This window comes from Siphateles boraxobius, unplaced genomic scaffold (genome assembly GCF_051911475.1).
Source record: "Siphateles boraxobius isolate OS27281-9 unplaced genomic scaffold, OSU_SipBor_1 7, whole genome shotgun sequence".
NCBI classification, from domain to species: Eukaryota; Metazoa; Chordata; class Actinopteri; order Cypriniformes; family Leuciscidae; genus Siphateles; species Siphateles boraxobius.
Genome location: NW_027509197.1, coordinates 568,759 through 584,636, shown reverse-complemented (window position 1 = coordinate 584,636; position 15,878 = coordinate 568,759). Strand labels below are relative to the sequence as shown.

General features: G+C 39.4%; 1 protein-coding gene across 3 annotated transcripts in view; it reads right to left on the bottom strand.

The window, feature by feature from the left end:
* Positions 1 to 15,878, bottom strand: part of ppp1r9ala (protein phosphatase 1 regulatory subunit 9A-like A) — a 76,187-nt gene that overhangs the window by 17,795 nt on the left and 42,514 nt on the right. For all 3 annotated transcript variants that reach the window (XM_077217041.1, XM_077217042.1, XM_077217040.1), the window contains exons 3-6: positions 12,362 to 12,494; positions 7,259 to 7,379; positions 4,014 to 4,118; positions 1,036 to 1,159 (exon numbers count right to left, since the gene is read on the bottom strand). In XM_077217041.1, coding sequence (XP_077073156.1) covers positions 1,036 to 1,159; positions 4,014 to 4,118; positions 7,259 to 7,379; positions 12,362 to 12,494 — 483 coding nt within the window. The remainder of the gene's footprint in view (positions 1 to 1,035; positions 1,160 to 4,013; positions 4,119 to 7,258; positions 7,380 to 12,361; positions 12,495 to 15,878) is intronic.

Here is a 15,878-nt window from a genome sequence, read left to right as displayed (position 1 = left end):
CTTCCCTTACACCTTAACCCACCCTTAAACCGACCCATACCCATACCACAGCTGACCCTAACCTTACCCGTATCACACACACCTGACCCTAACCTTACCCGTATCACACACACCTGACCCTAACCTTACCCGTATCACACACACCTGTCCCTAACCTTACCCATATCACACACACCTGACCCTAACCTTACCCGTATCACACACACCTGACCCTAACCTTACCCATATCACACACACCTGACCCTAACCTTACCAGTATCACACACCCCTGACCCTAACCTTACCCATATCACACACACCTGACCCTAACCTTACTCGTATCACACACACCTGACCCTAACCTTACCCGTATCACACACACCTGTCCCTAACCTTACCCGTATCACACACACCTGTCCCTAACCTTACCCGTATCACACACACCTGACCCTAACCTTACCCGTATCACACACACCTGTCCCTAACCTTACCTGTATCACACACACCTGTCCCTAACCTTACCCATATCACACACACCTGATCCTAACCTTACCCGTATCACACACACCTGACCCTAACCTTACTCGTATCACACACACCTGACCCTAACCTTACCCGTATCACACATACCTGACCCTAACCTTACCCGTATCACACACACCTGACCCTAACCTTACCCGTATCACACACACCTGTCCCTAACCTTACCCATATCAAACACACATGTCCCTAACCTTACCCGTATCACACCTAACCTTACCCGTATCACACACACCTAACCCTAACCTTACCCGTATCACACACACCTGACCCTAACCTTACCCGTATCACACCTCAATAACAGCATAAGTGTTTTACAATACAACACCAACACAATAAGTACATTGTACTTATTTTTCGATGCACGAACATAATACTTAAAGCCATTTAATATAAAGTGGGACCCAAAAGTAACTCTGTAAACTCTACACAAAACAATTGTCATATCACTTCAAGCTTGTAGAATGCATGAGCACAGATGTAAGCAGAAAGGCCCAGTAGACATGCTTGACTGACCTCTTCAGTGGACTGCTCGTACGCCTCGTCCACCTGCAGCTGCTGGCGTTCCTGCTCGAGGGTCTCGCTGATCAGACGCGCCACCTCACTCTGAGCGCCCGGCTTCTCTCGGCCAATCAGAAACCTGCACGGGGGTGAGTAACAGGTGAGCAAGACGGAAACAAGGATGATTATGTGTGTAAACTGCTGATCGGGTAGAGAGGAAACAACAGAGCCTGTGTGAGTGTGCATATTGTTTATTTGCATGTGGGGAACTGGTAACCTTCGGCCCAGAGCCTACAGAGAAATATGAGCATTAAGAGCATTCATATTTTTTTAAGCAATTGCTAGAGAGCAAATAGAGCACAACTGTAAAGTCATTCTTGGTGAGTGTACACGCCTTTATATTTAGGAATTTAACAAATATGGTTCCTTCATGTTTTCATTAGTTATTCTTCAGGGGAAGAAAACGCATGTGTACTTAAAACATAACTGAATGTGTTCACGTGAATACTCACAAAACCGGCATTTTACATTGTTTTGTGTGTATTTGACTGTTTAAGCGCAATAAGCAGCGAAAAATATCTCAATTTAGTGCTGAGAGGCGGCTTAATGTGCACGCACTTTGGGTGTGAGCACAAATTCTGCGGGAATGAGTAAAATTATGTGCACTACGTGCAAACTCGTGCCGAAATTCAAGCCCTGTGACACCAACAATATTCATCTGGAGCAAATGAAACGAGTGAGTGATGAGAAACGGGTTTGTGTGTAACTCGCTGTCTGAGAGATGAGAGAGAGTGAAAGTGCAGCTGATATCGTGTATCTATTCTGCGGAATATGATTATTGGAAGAGTTTCAGATTTTTCAGTATCAACATGTATCGATAAATCTATATTTTTTGACACTACATTGCACTTAGTTTATCATTTCAGAGGCCCTTTTAAAAGACTACAATTGAAAAATGTATATTGTATATAAAATTCAACCCGCCAAAGTGGCTAGTGAAAGTGACTGCATAACACGCCGCTGCTGAAAACACCCACATTTGGTGGGTCGGCGGGTGTTAATGTCAAGCCCTGCCGGTAAGTAATAACCAGCTGATCCTTGATGTCATGAAGCACATAAAACTCATACCGCCATTTAGAGAAGCTGAGGTGGGATCATACTTCAAGATTACCACCAAGGCTTTCCGAAAATTAATAAAACCAGCCAAACAAATGTAAGTAGAGTTCGCTGGAGAGAAGAAAACACTCTTTGAGAAGTGGTGTCTTTCTAGTAAGGTCACAAGTCTTCAGCAGTTGAGCAATAGCTTATCTTACTAGAAGTTCAAAACATCTGCACCTGAGAACAGCTGTTCACCTAAATGAGCAAAAGGTTAAACACGCTCTCTGAGGTTGTGCTTACCCACAAGTTTCATGTGAGTCTAAACATCAGTCTGCGGACATTGAGAAGTCTAAAAGAGAAATGTATGTTCAGACGGAAAGAACAGACACAGGGGACGCAAGTCTGCAGTCAAACGCTCTGATAAAAAGCATGTTTGTAATCAAGGTCCCGCTCACACTCCCTAATGCTAACTCTCTTAGAGACACTGGTTCTCTGTCAAACTATACATCATGAACGGTCTATGGTATCGAGCTAGGGTGTGCATATGGTGTACCTTAAATCTGATCTGGTTAAAGGTGCAGTTCCTCTTGGTGTACGACCTGTGTTTCCAGTGAAAGGGGAAGGCCTTATCTTAGGGAAGGACTTCTGAATGTACTCATTCTGCTAAACCCTGCAATCCTTCTGAATTTATTGACCCAGATCAGAAAGCAAACTCCCTGAAAATTGCCAGAGACCACATAATCGCTACTCAAAGATCTGGCCCGTCTCTAACTGGTAAGCCAAATCAAACTGCTTCATCTGCTGCCCAGCGTTCACTTGCAGGAATGAGAAAAGATGTTTGAGCAGTTTTGGTCTGGTTTGTTCTGCTAGTTTGGTGCGGACCAGGCTTCAGATGGCAGCACTAACAGAGCAATCGCACCAGGGTTCGTTTGGAAGATGTGTCTCGGTCCGCTTGTTTGGTGCACACCAGGGTTCGGATGGCAGCATTCTCACACAAAATCAAATTAACCACACTAACAAAGCAATCTCAAGTGTGCCAAGTGTGAACACACCCTAAGTCTCAACAAGCCCCTTTTCATCACGTAAAAATAACAGCTATGCTAGATCGCTTTAGACAAGCTTTTAACAATATGGACTGTTTCAAAGCAGCTTTACAGTGGTAATAGGAAATTAAAGTAACAGAGATTGTTTTGACTTTACAGCACATCCATGTTGGCTTTACGATTTACATGTCAGGTCTATTCTAGTCTATTTGGAGGGTGTTTAAGGCCAGATTAAAGTGTGGTGTGGCACACATTACAGTTAAAAGTCTGCCAACACAAGACTATTAGACAATTCTAGTGACCAAACTTAACTAACTAGACTATATGTGAGGTTTTTCCCATCTTTTTCTAAAACATCTAACTCATAACAGAAGACTTCATATTTATGTAACTTAGTGGTTCTCAAACTCTTCTGGTTGCACTCCCCTTTAAACCTTTTTTTTTTTTTTTAATCTGGCGCTCCCCAACCCCACCTCTGCCAAAAACATGTAAAGTTTTTTAAATATGTCAGTGATGCTGATTTGTATGAACAATGTACAATTAGTGTCTGCAGTGAGCTCTTTTGACTGCTGCCTCACGAGCTCATCTTCTTGTACATGTTCTGGCTGGAACACGGCAGCGGAGCGGCGAGATCACAGCTTGCAAGAGATGCAGCTTTACGGTGATGATCTAGGGCTTGTTCAGACAGTACAAAGTCAACAGTCTGAGGAAGAAAAATTCTGAGGAATTGGCATTTGGTGCCGCTTTATTAGGCACAGAGCCAACCGCCATTTACACATTCGAATGCCTTTTCCACAGCCGTTTTTGGCTGTGAGAACCACTGATGTAACAGACAGACAGAGCAGGACTGACCTGACAGTTCCCTTCGTGTTCTTGAGGACGGTTGCAGCAAAGTGTTGCGTCACACCAATCAGACTGATGCCATCAACCTCCACGATCTGATCATTCACCTGGATCCTGGAACAGAACATGACGAGGCTTAATGTGTTACAATGACAGAAGTAATCTTGATTCTCATTTAAGTCTCATTAAGCAACTATTAATGTATACTTATGTTACAAACCAAACAGCAAACAATATTAGTGACACCGTTACTTTCAAAAGTTACACATTCTTTTATTGTTATATGTAGGTATTCATCATTATTTATTCCTAATGAAAAGTAGCTTAAACAATAAAAAAAAAGTATATTACTGTAGCACTTGCGTCAATATAGACAAGCCATCTAAAGTATGGTATGATAAAATATTTTAATTTTATCTTTAATTTTATTTAGTTTTTGAAGGAAGTCTCTTTTGCTCCCCAAAGCTTCAGTTATTTGACAAAAAAAGTAAAAACAGTAATATTGTGCAATATTTTACAATTACAATTTGTTATTACAATTTAAATACCTGTTACACCTGCTCAGTTATTATAAATTACTTTTTGATTCTCAATTATTAACAATGATTTTTATTATCAGTGTTGAAAACAGCTTTTGCTATTTGTGGAAACCATGACACATTTTTTCAGGATTCTGAAGGATCATGTGACTCTGAAGACTGGAGTAATGATGCTGAAAATTCAGCTTTGATCACAGGATTAAATTACAGTTTAAAATATATTAAAATAGATAAATAACCTGGATTTTTTTTTTTTTAAACAAGTTCAATTTTGTAAAACTAATAAGCTGAAATGACTTATTTTTATGAGCTAAAGTCATGTAAAACATGTTGCCATGACTAACTGATCATATAATTTTTACAGGCCTTAGATATGGCAGCATACTTTGTGCAGATGTTTTGAAATGCATTTGTAAGTAAACGCATGAAATAAAATTAAATGTAATTCAAAAGAAACAATTTACTTTAATATACGATTACAAAACACACATCGGCCTCAACAAAGCCCCAAACGTAATTTAATGTAATGTAACCTCTAAAAGTTGACACCCTGACGATGTTAAACACCTGGATCTTTTCATTCTATGTACTTCACACTGTTGTAAATGTGCTGCTAAATGCTGCCCTGTGACACGTAAAATACATGCTAAGCACATGTTCATGACTACCTGATGAGTAATCGCAGCTCTCTGGCAAGCACCTCTCTGCTAACACTTCTCACGCCTAATCTGCACTCGAACTATACATCACAACATGTTTACCACCGACACCTCTGAGGCCTGATGCCCAGCTGGGATGCTTTTTCCACACAGACAGCACTGAGTATTTCAAACAGTCAGCAGTTGGCAGCGAATGCTGAGATTCACAGGGGAGAGGAAGTGTGTTTTCTGTGCTGTGACAGAGACATAAATGCAGTGTGTTTGGACAGAGAATGTTCAACAACCCATCAGAGATCAAACGTGTGTGTCCCTTCAGGAAGCAGAACATGAAGACATGCCCACCACTAATGCAGCTGCAACATGACCCGAGACAGGGTTCCCCAGCATGCATACTGCTCAAAAGCTCGGTGTCGGGGTCAGACTTTTTCATGTTTTTGAAGGAAGTCTCTTATGCTTATCAAGGCTGCATTTATTTGATTAAAAAAAATAACAGAAATAGTGTGTAATATTACAATTTAAAATAACTGGTTTGTATTTGAATATATTTTAAAATGTAATTTATTCCTGTGAACAAAGCTTGAAGTTTCAGCATCATTACTCCAGTCTTCAGTGTCACATGATTCTTCACAAATCATTCTAATGTATTGATTTGCTGCTGAAGAAACATTTCTGATTATTATCAATGTTAAAGGTGCTCTAAGCGATATCACGCGTTTTTTAGGCCAAAACATTTTTTGTCACATACAGCAAACATCTCCTCACTATCCGCTAGCTGACTGTCCCCTGAATATAAAAAAACGCGGTCTCTGCAGACACCCCAGGCTCCAAAAACAGCAACAAAAACAAACTGGGCTAACCCGCACCACAAAACATAACAAACTGTTCCAGACATTAACCGACAAGAAGGATTTGGAGGGTTTTAGGGTTTAGTTACCCTTTAAAAATAGTCGAGCCTGTTCATTTTTTTGTGAAAAACATGACAATTTTTTCAGGATTATTTGATGAATAGAAAGTCTAGAAAAACAAACATTTATTTGACAACAATCATTTAAAATCGCATTTGATCAATTTAATGCATACTGGCTGGAAAAAGTATTAATAAAAGAAAAAAACTTACTGGCTCCAATTATTTGGACGATTGGTCTGATTAGGATGATATAGCCTAATATATGATAGAGCTTCATGATTCTGGATAAACTGAGAATCACTTTTTTTTGTTGTTCTTTTAAATAGAGATCACGATTCTCCCCATGATGGGGAGTCCTGATGTTTACTTAATTTGAATGAATAATTAAAAAAAAAAACGTTTTGAATTAATGATTCAATGACTCACTCAGACTTTACTCGTTTCATTCCTGGATGAATCAGAGTTTCTCTTGAATCTCTTGAATGAATGATTCTAAGACAAATACCTTTTTTAACAGTCACTTCACTTGTCGCCATCTACTGGTGTAACAATGTAATTGATACAATCGTTAATTTTAAGCCTCGAGTTACTTTCAAAAGGAAATTTGCTCTAATTTAATCACTACCGCAGACATCCGTGTTTATATCCAAACTATAAACTTTTATCCCAGCACTTCTGTGAAAATTTGAATTATTGTAAGACAGAAATGATTCTGTGTGGTTGAAAAGACATGTCAACTCTCTCTGGATCAGCGGCAACACAGGTCTGAATGTTCACTGTGATCATACTTGTCAAATGTTTAATAAACATAGCCGAAATATTGCCATTTAGGAATAAGGATCGGTTGTGTGTTTGAATCGAGATCACATTATTTTATCACATTGTGCAGCTCTAATATAGAGTATCAGGACTTGTTGATGAGAGGTGTGCTCCCTCAATCAGACCTGGGTTTTTTTTCGTGTGCTGGATGAAAAACAGGTGTAAAAACCCACAGTAAACCCCATGTAAAGGAGGCTACATGTGAGGTTCCAGATGTGTCACAGCTGGTAAAAATAATTACTGCCCTGCTCAGTAAATCACTGCTTGTTGTGAGAAATTCTACTGTACCGGTCAAAACTTTTAATCTTTTGATGCATCAAAAGATCTCACCTCCCATCTCTCTCTGCGGCTCCGTCCTGTGTGATGGTCTTGACGAAGATGCCCAGTTTCTCCAGACCCTGGTCTGCCCCAACACCCATCCCTATAATACTGATCCCCAGCCCTTTATCACCTACACAAAGAGAAGAGAGAGAAACAGAAACGCAGAATGATTCAACGACTCGCTCATAAATACTTCACTTGTTTCATTACAGGATGAATCAGTGTTTTTAAGCCAATCTCTTGACTGAATTATTCAAGGCTTGTCTTCAAAAAGGCCATATTACAGAAACAGACTTTTATTAAATTACTAATACAAGTTTTGCAACAATTGATGCAGACATACTGTAGCATTCACAGTTCCTCCCCAGTTCAATTGGAACATTTATTCAATCCTTTACAATGGGAGTAAATCTCTTGCATATGCGAACCAAATTTCATCCTTGATGACTGGCTAGACAAATGGCTAGTAAACTGTACGATTCCAATAACCTGTAAGTGAGTTAAAGGCGAAAAAAAAGTTTAGCGCTGAGCAAAAAAAATTGACGCGCTAGATCTAAATGAAGGGCCCGACTGTGCTGGACATGTTTTTTAGGAATCCTTACCAGCACTATAGTGCATACACACTGACCCACTCTGTAGTCACCTCCCTGGTCAAAGTTTTGGCCGCTGGAAGTTTTTCAAGAAAGTACTCCCGGTTGGTTTCCGGGGCCTCAAAACTGTGCGTTTTTACGTGAAAAAATTATTTGCGTTTCAAAGCTTGATTAATTTAACACACAAAAAACACGCCGGTCAAAATTCATACCTCAGTTTTAATCGGCACTATTTTCTTTCCATTGCTATCAATCCGCGCTGCTGTCAACGTCAACAGTGCGCACGTTCCGATCAGCTGTTCCATAGTGTTTACACAATCGATTACGAAACGACGTAAAAAGTAGAACTTGTGGTGCGAACTTGTAAATTTCCGGGCTGTGACCACAAGAATGTGCCGGGATCACCGTTCAGATTCCATCGTTTTCCTGTTTCGGATATAACTACGAGACAGCTTTGGCTGGTTGCCATAGGCTACTCTGCGGGAGCTAAAATATCCAGAATCAAGGATTATCGTGTGTGCAGTGCTCACTTCAACAAAGACGATTACATCCCCAAGCAAGGAGGAAAAAGAAAAAAACTGATTTTAAAGAGTTTTGCTGTACCAGTACCACGGGTAAAGCTCTATTTACTAACTTTATGATCCCATGTCTAAACTGTACGGTAAACAAGCTGATGTTTAGACTCCAGTGGAAAACACGTGAAAAGATGTCTAATATAAAAACAGTATATAGGGATATAGGTACAATTTGCTCTTGCTACAGCTGTGGGCCCAGCATCAACTTGGACAACTTCATCTCTGTCCTCTCGCTCTCTCTCTTCCCGTTCTATCTCCATCTGTTGAAGTTCGGCATCGGTATACTCCGGTTCATAAAGGTATCCCTTTGGCGTTGTGCTAAAATTACTTTCATCCACATCTGTTCCGTCTGACATTGTGCTAAAATTGGTTTCATCATCTGAAGTTTCGCAGTCAGACATGTTGTCGGCGAGTCGCGCTATCAACAGCTGATCGGAACGTGCGCACTGTTGACGTTGACAGCAGCCCGGATTGATAGCAATGGAAAGAAAATAGTGCCGATTAAAACTGAGGTATGAATTTTGACCGGCGTGTTTTTTGTGTGTTAAAGGTGCATTGCGCAACAATTCATGTTAAAAATACACGTTTTCTAACCCATACATGCATAAACAATTGCCTGATGGACTGAATGAGCCCTTCTCTGATCACTGCAATTGCCTCTATAATCCTGTACAGTAAAATAAATAAGAGGGATTCGGGTTCGAATTTGAGACTGGGCGTGACGTCATGCGCGTTCACGCTCACCAGGCTATGTCTCGCAGGTTTGTGTTTTCGCCGGCGCCGCCATTCTCCGCATCAGCGAAGACAACTCCTGCGTCAAAGGTAGAAGATGGATTCAAAGAGACCGGCTTGTAGTCCATTCATTCCAAACCCCAACGCAAACTCCACGTAAAGTAAAGAAAAGAAAATTGTCGTCTAGTGCCACCAAAAGGTCCAAATTGGAGTCAGACAGGCGTCGGAGTAAGACGAGAGTCTACCTCGGGAAGGCATTCAACAAATGGAGAGATCTCCGGTCTGCTCTTGGTCTCAAACGGGATCCTCAGTTGGCTTTTTTCTTGATAAAACGGTAAGATATAGCCCAGTCTCTAATGTTTGATACAGCCTTGTGTACATTGCTAACATGCTAAGGTGTTCATGTCATTGACCAACAAGGAAGAACGCCGTTGCATTGGCTATATTGTATTTTTCGGTAAAAATAGTAAATTGTTCCCGTGAATGTGGTACATTTTGTATGTAGTATATATGAGGTATGTGGGAGCTCGTATTCTATCAAAACGAGGAAAACGTAAAATATTTTGGTATTGTGATAAAATACATGTTTTATTCTGAACATTGCAGGAAGGGAAATACAATGGTAAAGGGGTAAATATTTTTACTTTACTCATACTGTTTAGCAGACTAACTATTTACTAAATAAAGTATTGACACATTTCACATTAATGTTTGTCAGTGTGTATTGTCCCTGTCAAAATATCTACTAAATAAATCAGCGCTACATGTAGTTTAGTGATTAGCAAAACAGTTCAAGATTCTTGAGTGTGATATAACATGCTGATAAAATGACCGATAATTAGACAGAAATTTTGAGTAAATTATAACAGAAAAAGGATGTATTTTTATTGGAATATTCTACTTAGCAGATCAATAACAGGCTGAACCCCGCAAGTCTTCGGCGGATTAGCCTGTTTGGCTTTTATGAAAACGTCATGGTGACATTTGATTGTTTATTACCTTGAGACATTTGAGTGAACGTTGTTGACCAACTGTGTATGGTATGATTATTATTTTGAGCTTTTGCGAAGTAATCAATTATATTGTTCATGAACGTGTTTTCATAACAATACAATCATAGGTGGATACAGTAAAAACATAAACAAAGTTTTCTACTACCCCCGTTTTTCCCCTCACACATAAGAGTAATATACTCAAATGTCTTTCCTTCCATATTTTTGAAATGACTTGCAGATTTATAACTTTATTACCACTGAAGACATTTTGGCTGTACACCAAAGATCTGTGCGGCAGATGCTCCTTTAGTTATGAACAGCTCGTGCTCGTGCATGCGTGCGTGTGCGTGTGGTCCATGAGCGTGCACAACTATGGTTGCAGTTTCGCTTGTCGCCAGAGGGGGCGTAGTTCTGCAAAAACTCAGAGACTTGCGTTTTGCACCTTTAAATTAATCAAGCTTTGAAACGCAAATCATTTTTTCACGTAAAAACGCACAGTTTTGAGGCCCCGGAAACTAACCGGGAGTACTTTCTTGAAAAACTTTCAGCGGCCAAAACTTTGACCAGGGAGGTGACTACAGAGTGGGTCAGTGTGTATGCACTATAGTGCTGGTAAGGATTCCATACAACTTTATGTCTTAAATGGGCGAACTAACCCTTTAAGTGAACGTAAACAGACGAGATAGAAAACACACGTGTATCAGTATCAGTATATTGGATCCGTGCATCGTCAAAGTGACAGCAGCCTAATACTCCTGCGGCGGTCTGTGTTTTTAATGTTAATCAAACAACAAAAGGCTCACTGCAAAAAAAAAAAAATGATGCTCTTGACTGAATAACTTTTGTAACTTTAATAAGGATTAATCGGTTTGATTTATACAGTAAAGACTATGCAGTGTTATTTTACATTTGATTACTTTATTCAATTTCTGTACCTAATCTTTTTTCTAACTACTGTTAGATATATCTGTAAAACCTGAAAAACACTGTTTATTTATTTTGTATCTTTGTTCTATTTATTATTTGTGCTATTGCTTGCCATTTGATTATTGCTTATTATTTGATCACAGAATGTTTACTTGTCTTTAATAGTGTTTGAAATTTATATTTTATATTACATTTCTGTAGATTTTTTTCACTTGCATTGTTCTTGCATTCCATGTAAAAAGTCTGCCGAGTAAAATGAAAAATTTACTAGCCAATGTTGACTCATGCTTCAGTGTGTCTGTAGAGGGTTTATTGGAACTAAATTAAAAAAGTGTTTTGTACATAAATTGTTACCGCGACAGGTTATAGCACAAAATAAAGAACATTATGCTGAAAGATACCTTATAACTTATTGAAATGCAACAATCCTGTCTCATGTAGTCGCTCAATCAGTGTTTCAACTGATGTCAATAAAACAGCTTGTAAATGTTGCGTTTATCTCAGGAAAGCCATTCAATATGTATTGCTTGATAGTTAGCTAGAAAAAGGAACATTTTGCCAAATATATGCACTATATTACATAATCATTATATTTTTATGTAACATGTTCTTCAATATTTAATGTTTGAAATAAATCAAATCGATCGAATCATGAAATTTGCATCAATGGCCAGTCCTAATATGTACAGTGGTAAAAACAGTTTAAAGGCCCGCTCACACAAAGAACGATAACTATAAATATAACTATAACAATAACTATATTATATAATAACTATATATAAGGTCCACACCAGCAGACGATATCATTCTGTTAAACGTAGTGCGTGCTGCAGTTTTGTCATCCGCCACTTTAAATTCTCGAGCTCGTTAAAGTTGGAAGGATTCTGATTGGCTGTCAATGTTTTTATCATTCATCAGCTGGAAAAACATTGTTCTGAAAGTGATTCCAACGATATCATTTCTCAGTGTCGTTATCCTTATAGTTGTGGTGTGAACTGCTATTCTTATATATATAGAATGATTTTTAGAACTAGATCTTTATTGTAATCTTTAGAATTATCATTCTTGTTGTGAATGGGCCTTAATTTAAGGGTCAGTGAGAGGATGGAAAAAATGAGCATGAAAACTAAAATTATGTCAGTTTCTGGTGTGGAAAAACCCTGTATGACAGTACAAGTTGATTTATAACAACAACAAAAAGGTGCAGAACGTGGTCTTTAAAAGTTAAACTCAAATTAAATAGTTTTGTTTATTAATCAATAAATCCCAGAAAGAGTCAAGAGTATTATATACCTTTCTCTATCTCCACGGGAAACACGTCCATCTTCTCCACCCGTTTCTCCAGCTCGTACTCTGCAGACGCCGCCACAGGATCCACATCGTCATTCCTCCGGTCGTAGTCTTCATTGGAGAACGTGCTGTACACCTGAGACACCACAAAAACAACTCAAGATCAATTACAGCTAATAACACACAATAACTGTTCATTTACTTTCATAATATTTAAGACTGCTTATTATGTGTATTATGAAGATGAGAACCCCTTCCTAGATCACAGGTCAGTATTTCAGTTATTGCAAAAACAGTGGACATTTCACAGAAACCAAAACATCAAAGCTGTAATCATTTTCTCTACAGTCCTGCCAAAGAAGGGCTTCCTTTCTGCTTTAATATCAGACCCGTGAAAGCAACCCTTGTCTACTAAAAATAAAATCACTTCAAAACAATAACTGCACACACACACAGAGAATCACTTATTACAGATTTACTCATTCTTTATAGTCAATTTAGGTCAGAAGGTTTAAAAAAAATTGACATCCGATGAATCTTTTCCATGGTTTTACAAAATTATGGGGTCGCAGTCCTGTAGGGCGACTGCTCTTAATGCAACTGTCAACTAACTAGCAACAATCATAAAGGACATTTTATTATTATAGTTTTTTTTTTTGCTGAACATTTTTTAAACAACAAATTCTTACTGAACAAAAAAAAATAGGAAATTATTTTTTTTGTTGCAGGTCATGGTCAACTAACATGTTAAAGTATTAAAAAGTTGAACTCTGTATGTGATTGTATACAGTATCGATTAAGACCATTAAAAGAATAGTTCACTCAAAAATACAAATCCTATCATAATTTTCTCACCCTCATGTAGTTTCAGATGCATAAGATTTTCGTTCATCTTCGAAACACACAGATGAAGATATTTTAAAGGAATCAGAGAGATTTCTCCCCATTGAAAGTCCATTACAGGTGCTGGTCATATAATTAGAATATTGTCAAAAAGTTGATTTATTTCAGTGATTCCATTCAAAAAGTGAAACTTGGATATTATATTAATTTATTACACACAGATTGATATATTTCAATTGTTTATTTCATTTAATTGTGATGATTAAAACTGACAACTAATGAAAATCCCAAATTCAGTATCTCCAAAAATTAGAATATTACTTAAGACCAATACAAAAAAGGATTTTTAGAAATGTTGGCCAACTGAAAAGTATGAACATGAAAAGTATGAGCATGTACAGCACTCAATACTTAGTTGGGGCTCCTTTTGCCTGAATTACTGCAGCAATGCGGCGTGGCATGGAGTCGATCAGTCTGTGGCACTGCTCAGGTGTTATGAGAGCCCAGGTTGCTCTGATAGTGGCCTTCAGCTCTTCTGCATTGTTGGGTCTGGCGTATCGCATCTTCCTCTTCACAATACCCCATAGATTTTCTATTGGATTAAGGTCAGGCGAGTTTGCTGGCCAATTAAGAACTGGGATACCATGGTCCTTAAACCAGGTACTGGTAGCTTTTGCACTGTGAGCAGGTGCCAAGTCCTGTTGGAAAATTAAATCTGCATCTCCATAAAGTTGGTCAGCAGCAGGAAGCATGAAGTGCTCTAAAACTTCCTGGTAGACGGCTGCGTTAACCTTGGACCTCAGGAAACACAGTGGACCAACACCAGCAGATGACATGGCACCACAAACCATCACTGACTGTGGAAACTTTACACTGGACTTCAAGCAACATGGATTCTGTGCCTCTCCTCTCTTCCTCCAGACTCTGGGACCTTGATTTCCAAAGGAAATGCTAAATTTACCTTCATCAGAGAACATAACTTTGGACCACTCAGCAGCAGTCCAGTCCTTTTTGTCTTTAGCCCAGGCGAGACGCTTCTGACGCTGTGTCTTGTTCAAGAGTGGCTAGACACAAGGAATGCGACAGCTGAAACCCATGTCTTGCATATGTCTGTGCGTGGTGGTTCTTGAAGCACTGACTCCAGCTGCAGTCCACTCTTTGTGAATCTCCCCCACATTTTTGAATGAATTTTGTTTCACAATTCTCTCCAGGGTGCGGTTATACCTATTGCTTGTACACTTTTTCTACCACATCTTTTCCTTCTCTTCGCCTCTCTATTAATGTGCTTGGACACAGAGCTCTGTGAACAGCCAGCCTCTTTAGCAATGACCTTTTGTGTCTTGCCCTCGTTGTGCAAGATGTCAATGGTCGTCTTTTGAACAGCTGTCAAGTAAGCAGTCTTTCTCATGATTGTGTAGCCTACAGAACTAGACTGAGAGACCATTTAAAGGCCTTTGCAGGTGTTTTGAGTTAATTAGCTGATTAGAGTATGGCACCTGGTGTCTTCAATATTGAACCTTTCACAATATTCAAATTTTCTGAGATACTGATTTTGGGGTTTTCCTTAGTTGTCAGTTATAATCATCAAAATTAAAAGGAATGAACACTGGAAATATCAGTGTCAGTGTGTAATGAATGAATATAATATCCAAATTTCACTTTTTGAATGGAATTACTGAAATAAATCAACTTTTTGATGATATTCTAATTATATGACCAGCACTTGTACTATGGAGCCCCTAAAGGGACATGGAAGGAAAAAATATGAGATGTAGGAAAAATTATTTGTCAAATGCCAAAGCATTTCTCTCTCGCAAATGTTTTGCATTCCGCAAAGAAACTTTGCTTTCACTCACAAAAAGCTCAAAAGGTTATGCAAAGTTTCTCGGGGGAACGTAAAGGTTTCGCAAGCGAACGGAAAGTTTCTCGGGGAACGCAAAGGTTTCGCGAGTGAACGCAAAGTTTCTCGGGGAACGCAAAGGTTTCTCGAGCGAATGCAAAGTTTCTTGGAGGAACGCATAGGTTTCACGGGCGAACGTAAAGATTCTCGGAAAAACGCAAAGGTTTCGCGAGTGAACACAAAGGTTTCGCGAGCGAACGTAAAGATTCTCGGAGGAACGCAAAGGTTTCACAGCCGAACGTAAACTTTCTCAGAGGAACGCAAAAGTTTCACGAGCAAACGCAAAGTTTCTCAAAGAAACTTTGAGAAGGGGGGTTACGTACGGGGGAACGTAAAGGTTTTGCGAGCGAACCTAAAGATTCTTGGAGTAACGGAAAGGTTTCGCGAGCGAACACAAAGTTTCATGGGGAACGCAAAGGTTTCGCGAGCGAACGCAAAGTTTCTCGGAGAACGCAAAGGTTTCATGGGCGAACGTAAATTTTCTCGGAGGAACGCAAAGGTTTCATGGGCGAACGTAAATTTTCTGGGAGGAACGTAAAGGTTTCATGGGCGAACGTAAAGTTTCTCAGAGGAACGCAAAGGTTCCACGGGCGAACGTAAAGTTTCTTAGAGGAACGCAAAGGTTTCATGGGCGAACGTAAAGTTTCTCGGAGGAACGCAAAGGTTCCAAGGGCGAACCTAAAGATTCTCGGAGGGGGGCAAAAGTTTCGCGAGCGAAAGCAAAGTTTCTCAGAGGAACGCAAAGGTTTCACAAGCGAACGCAAAGGGTTCGCGAGC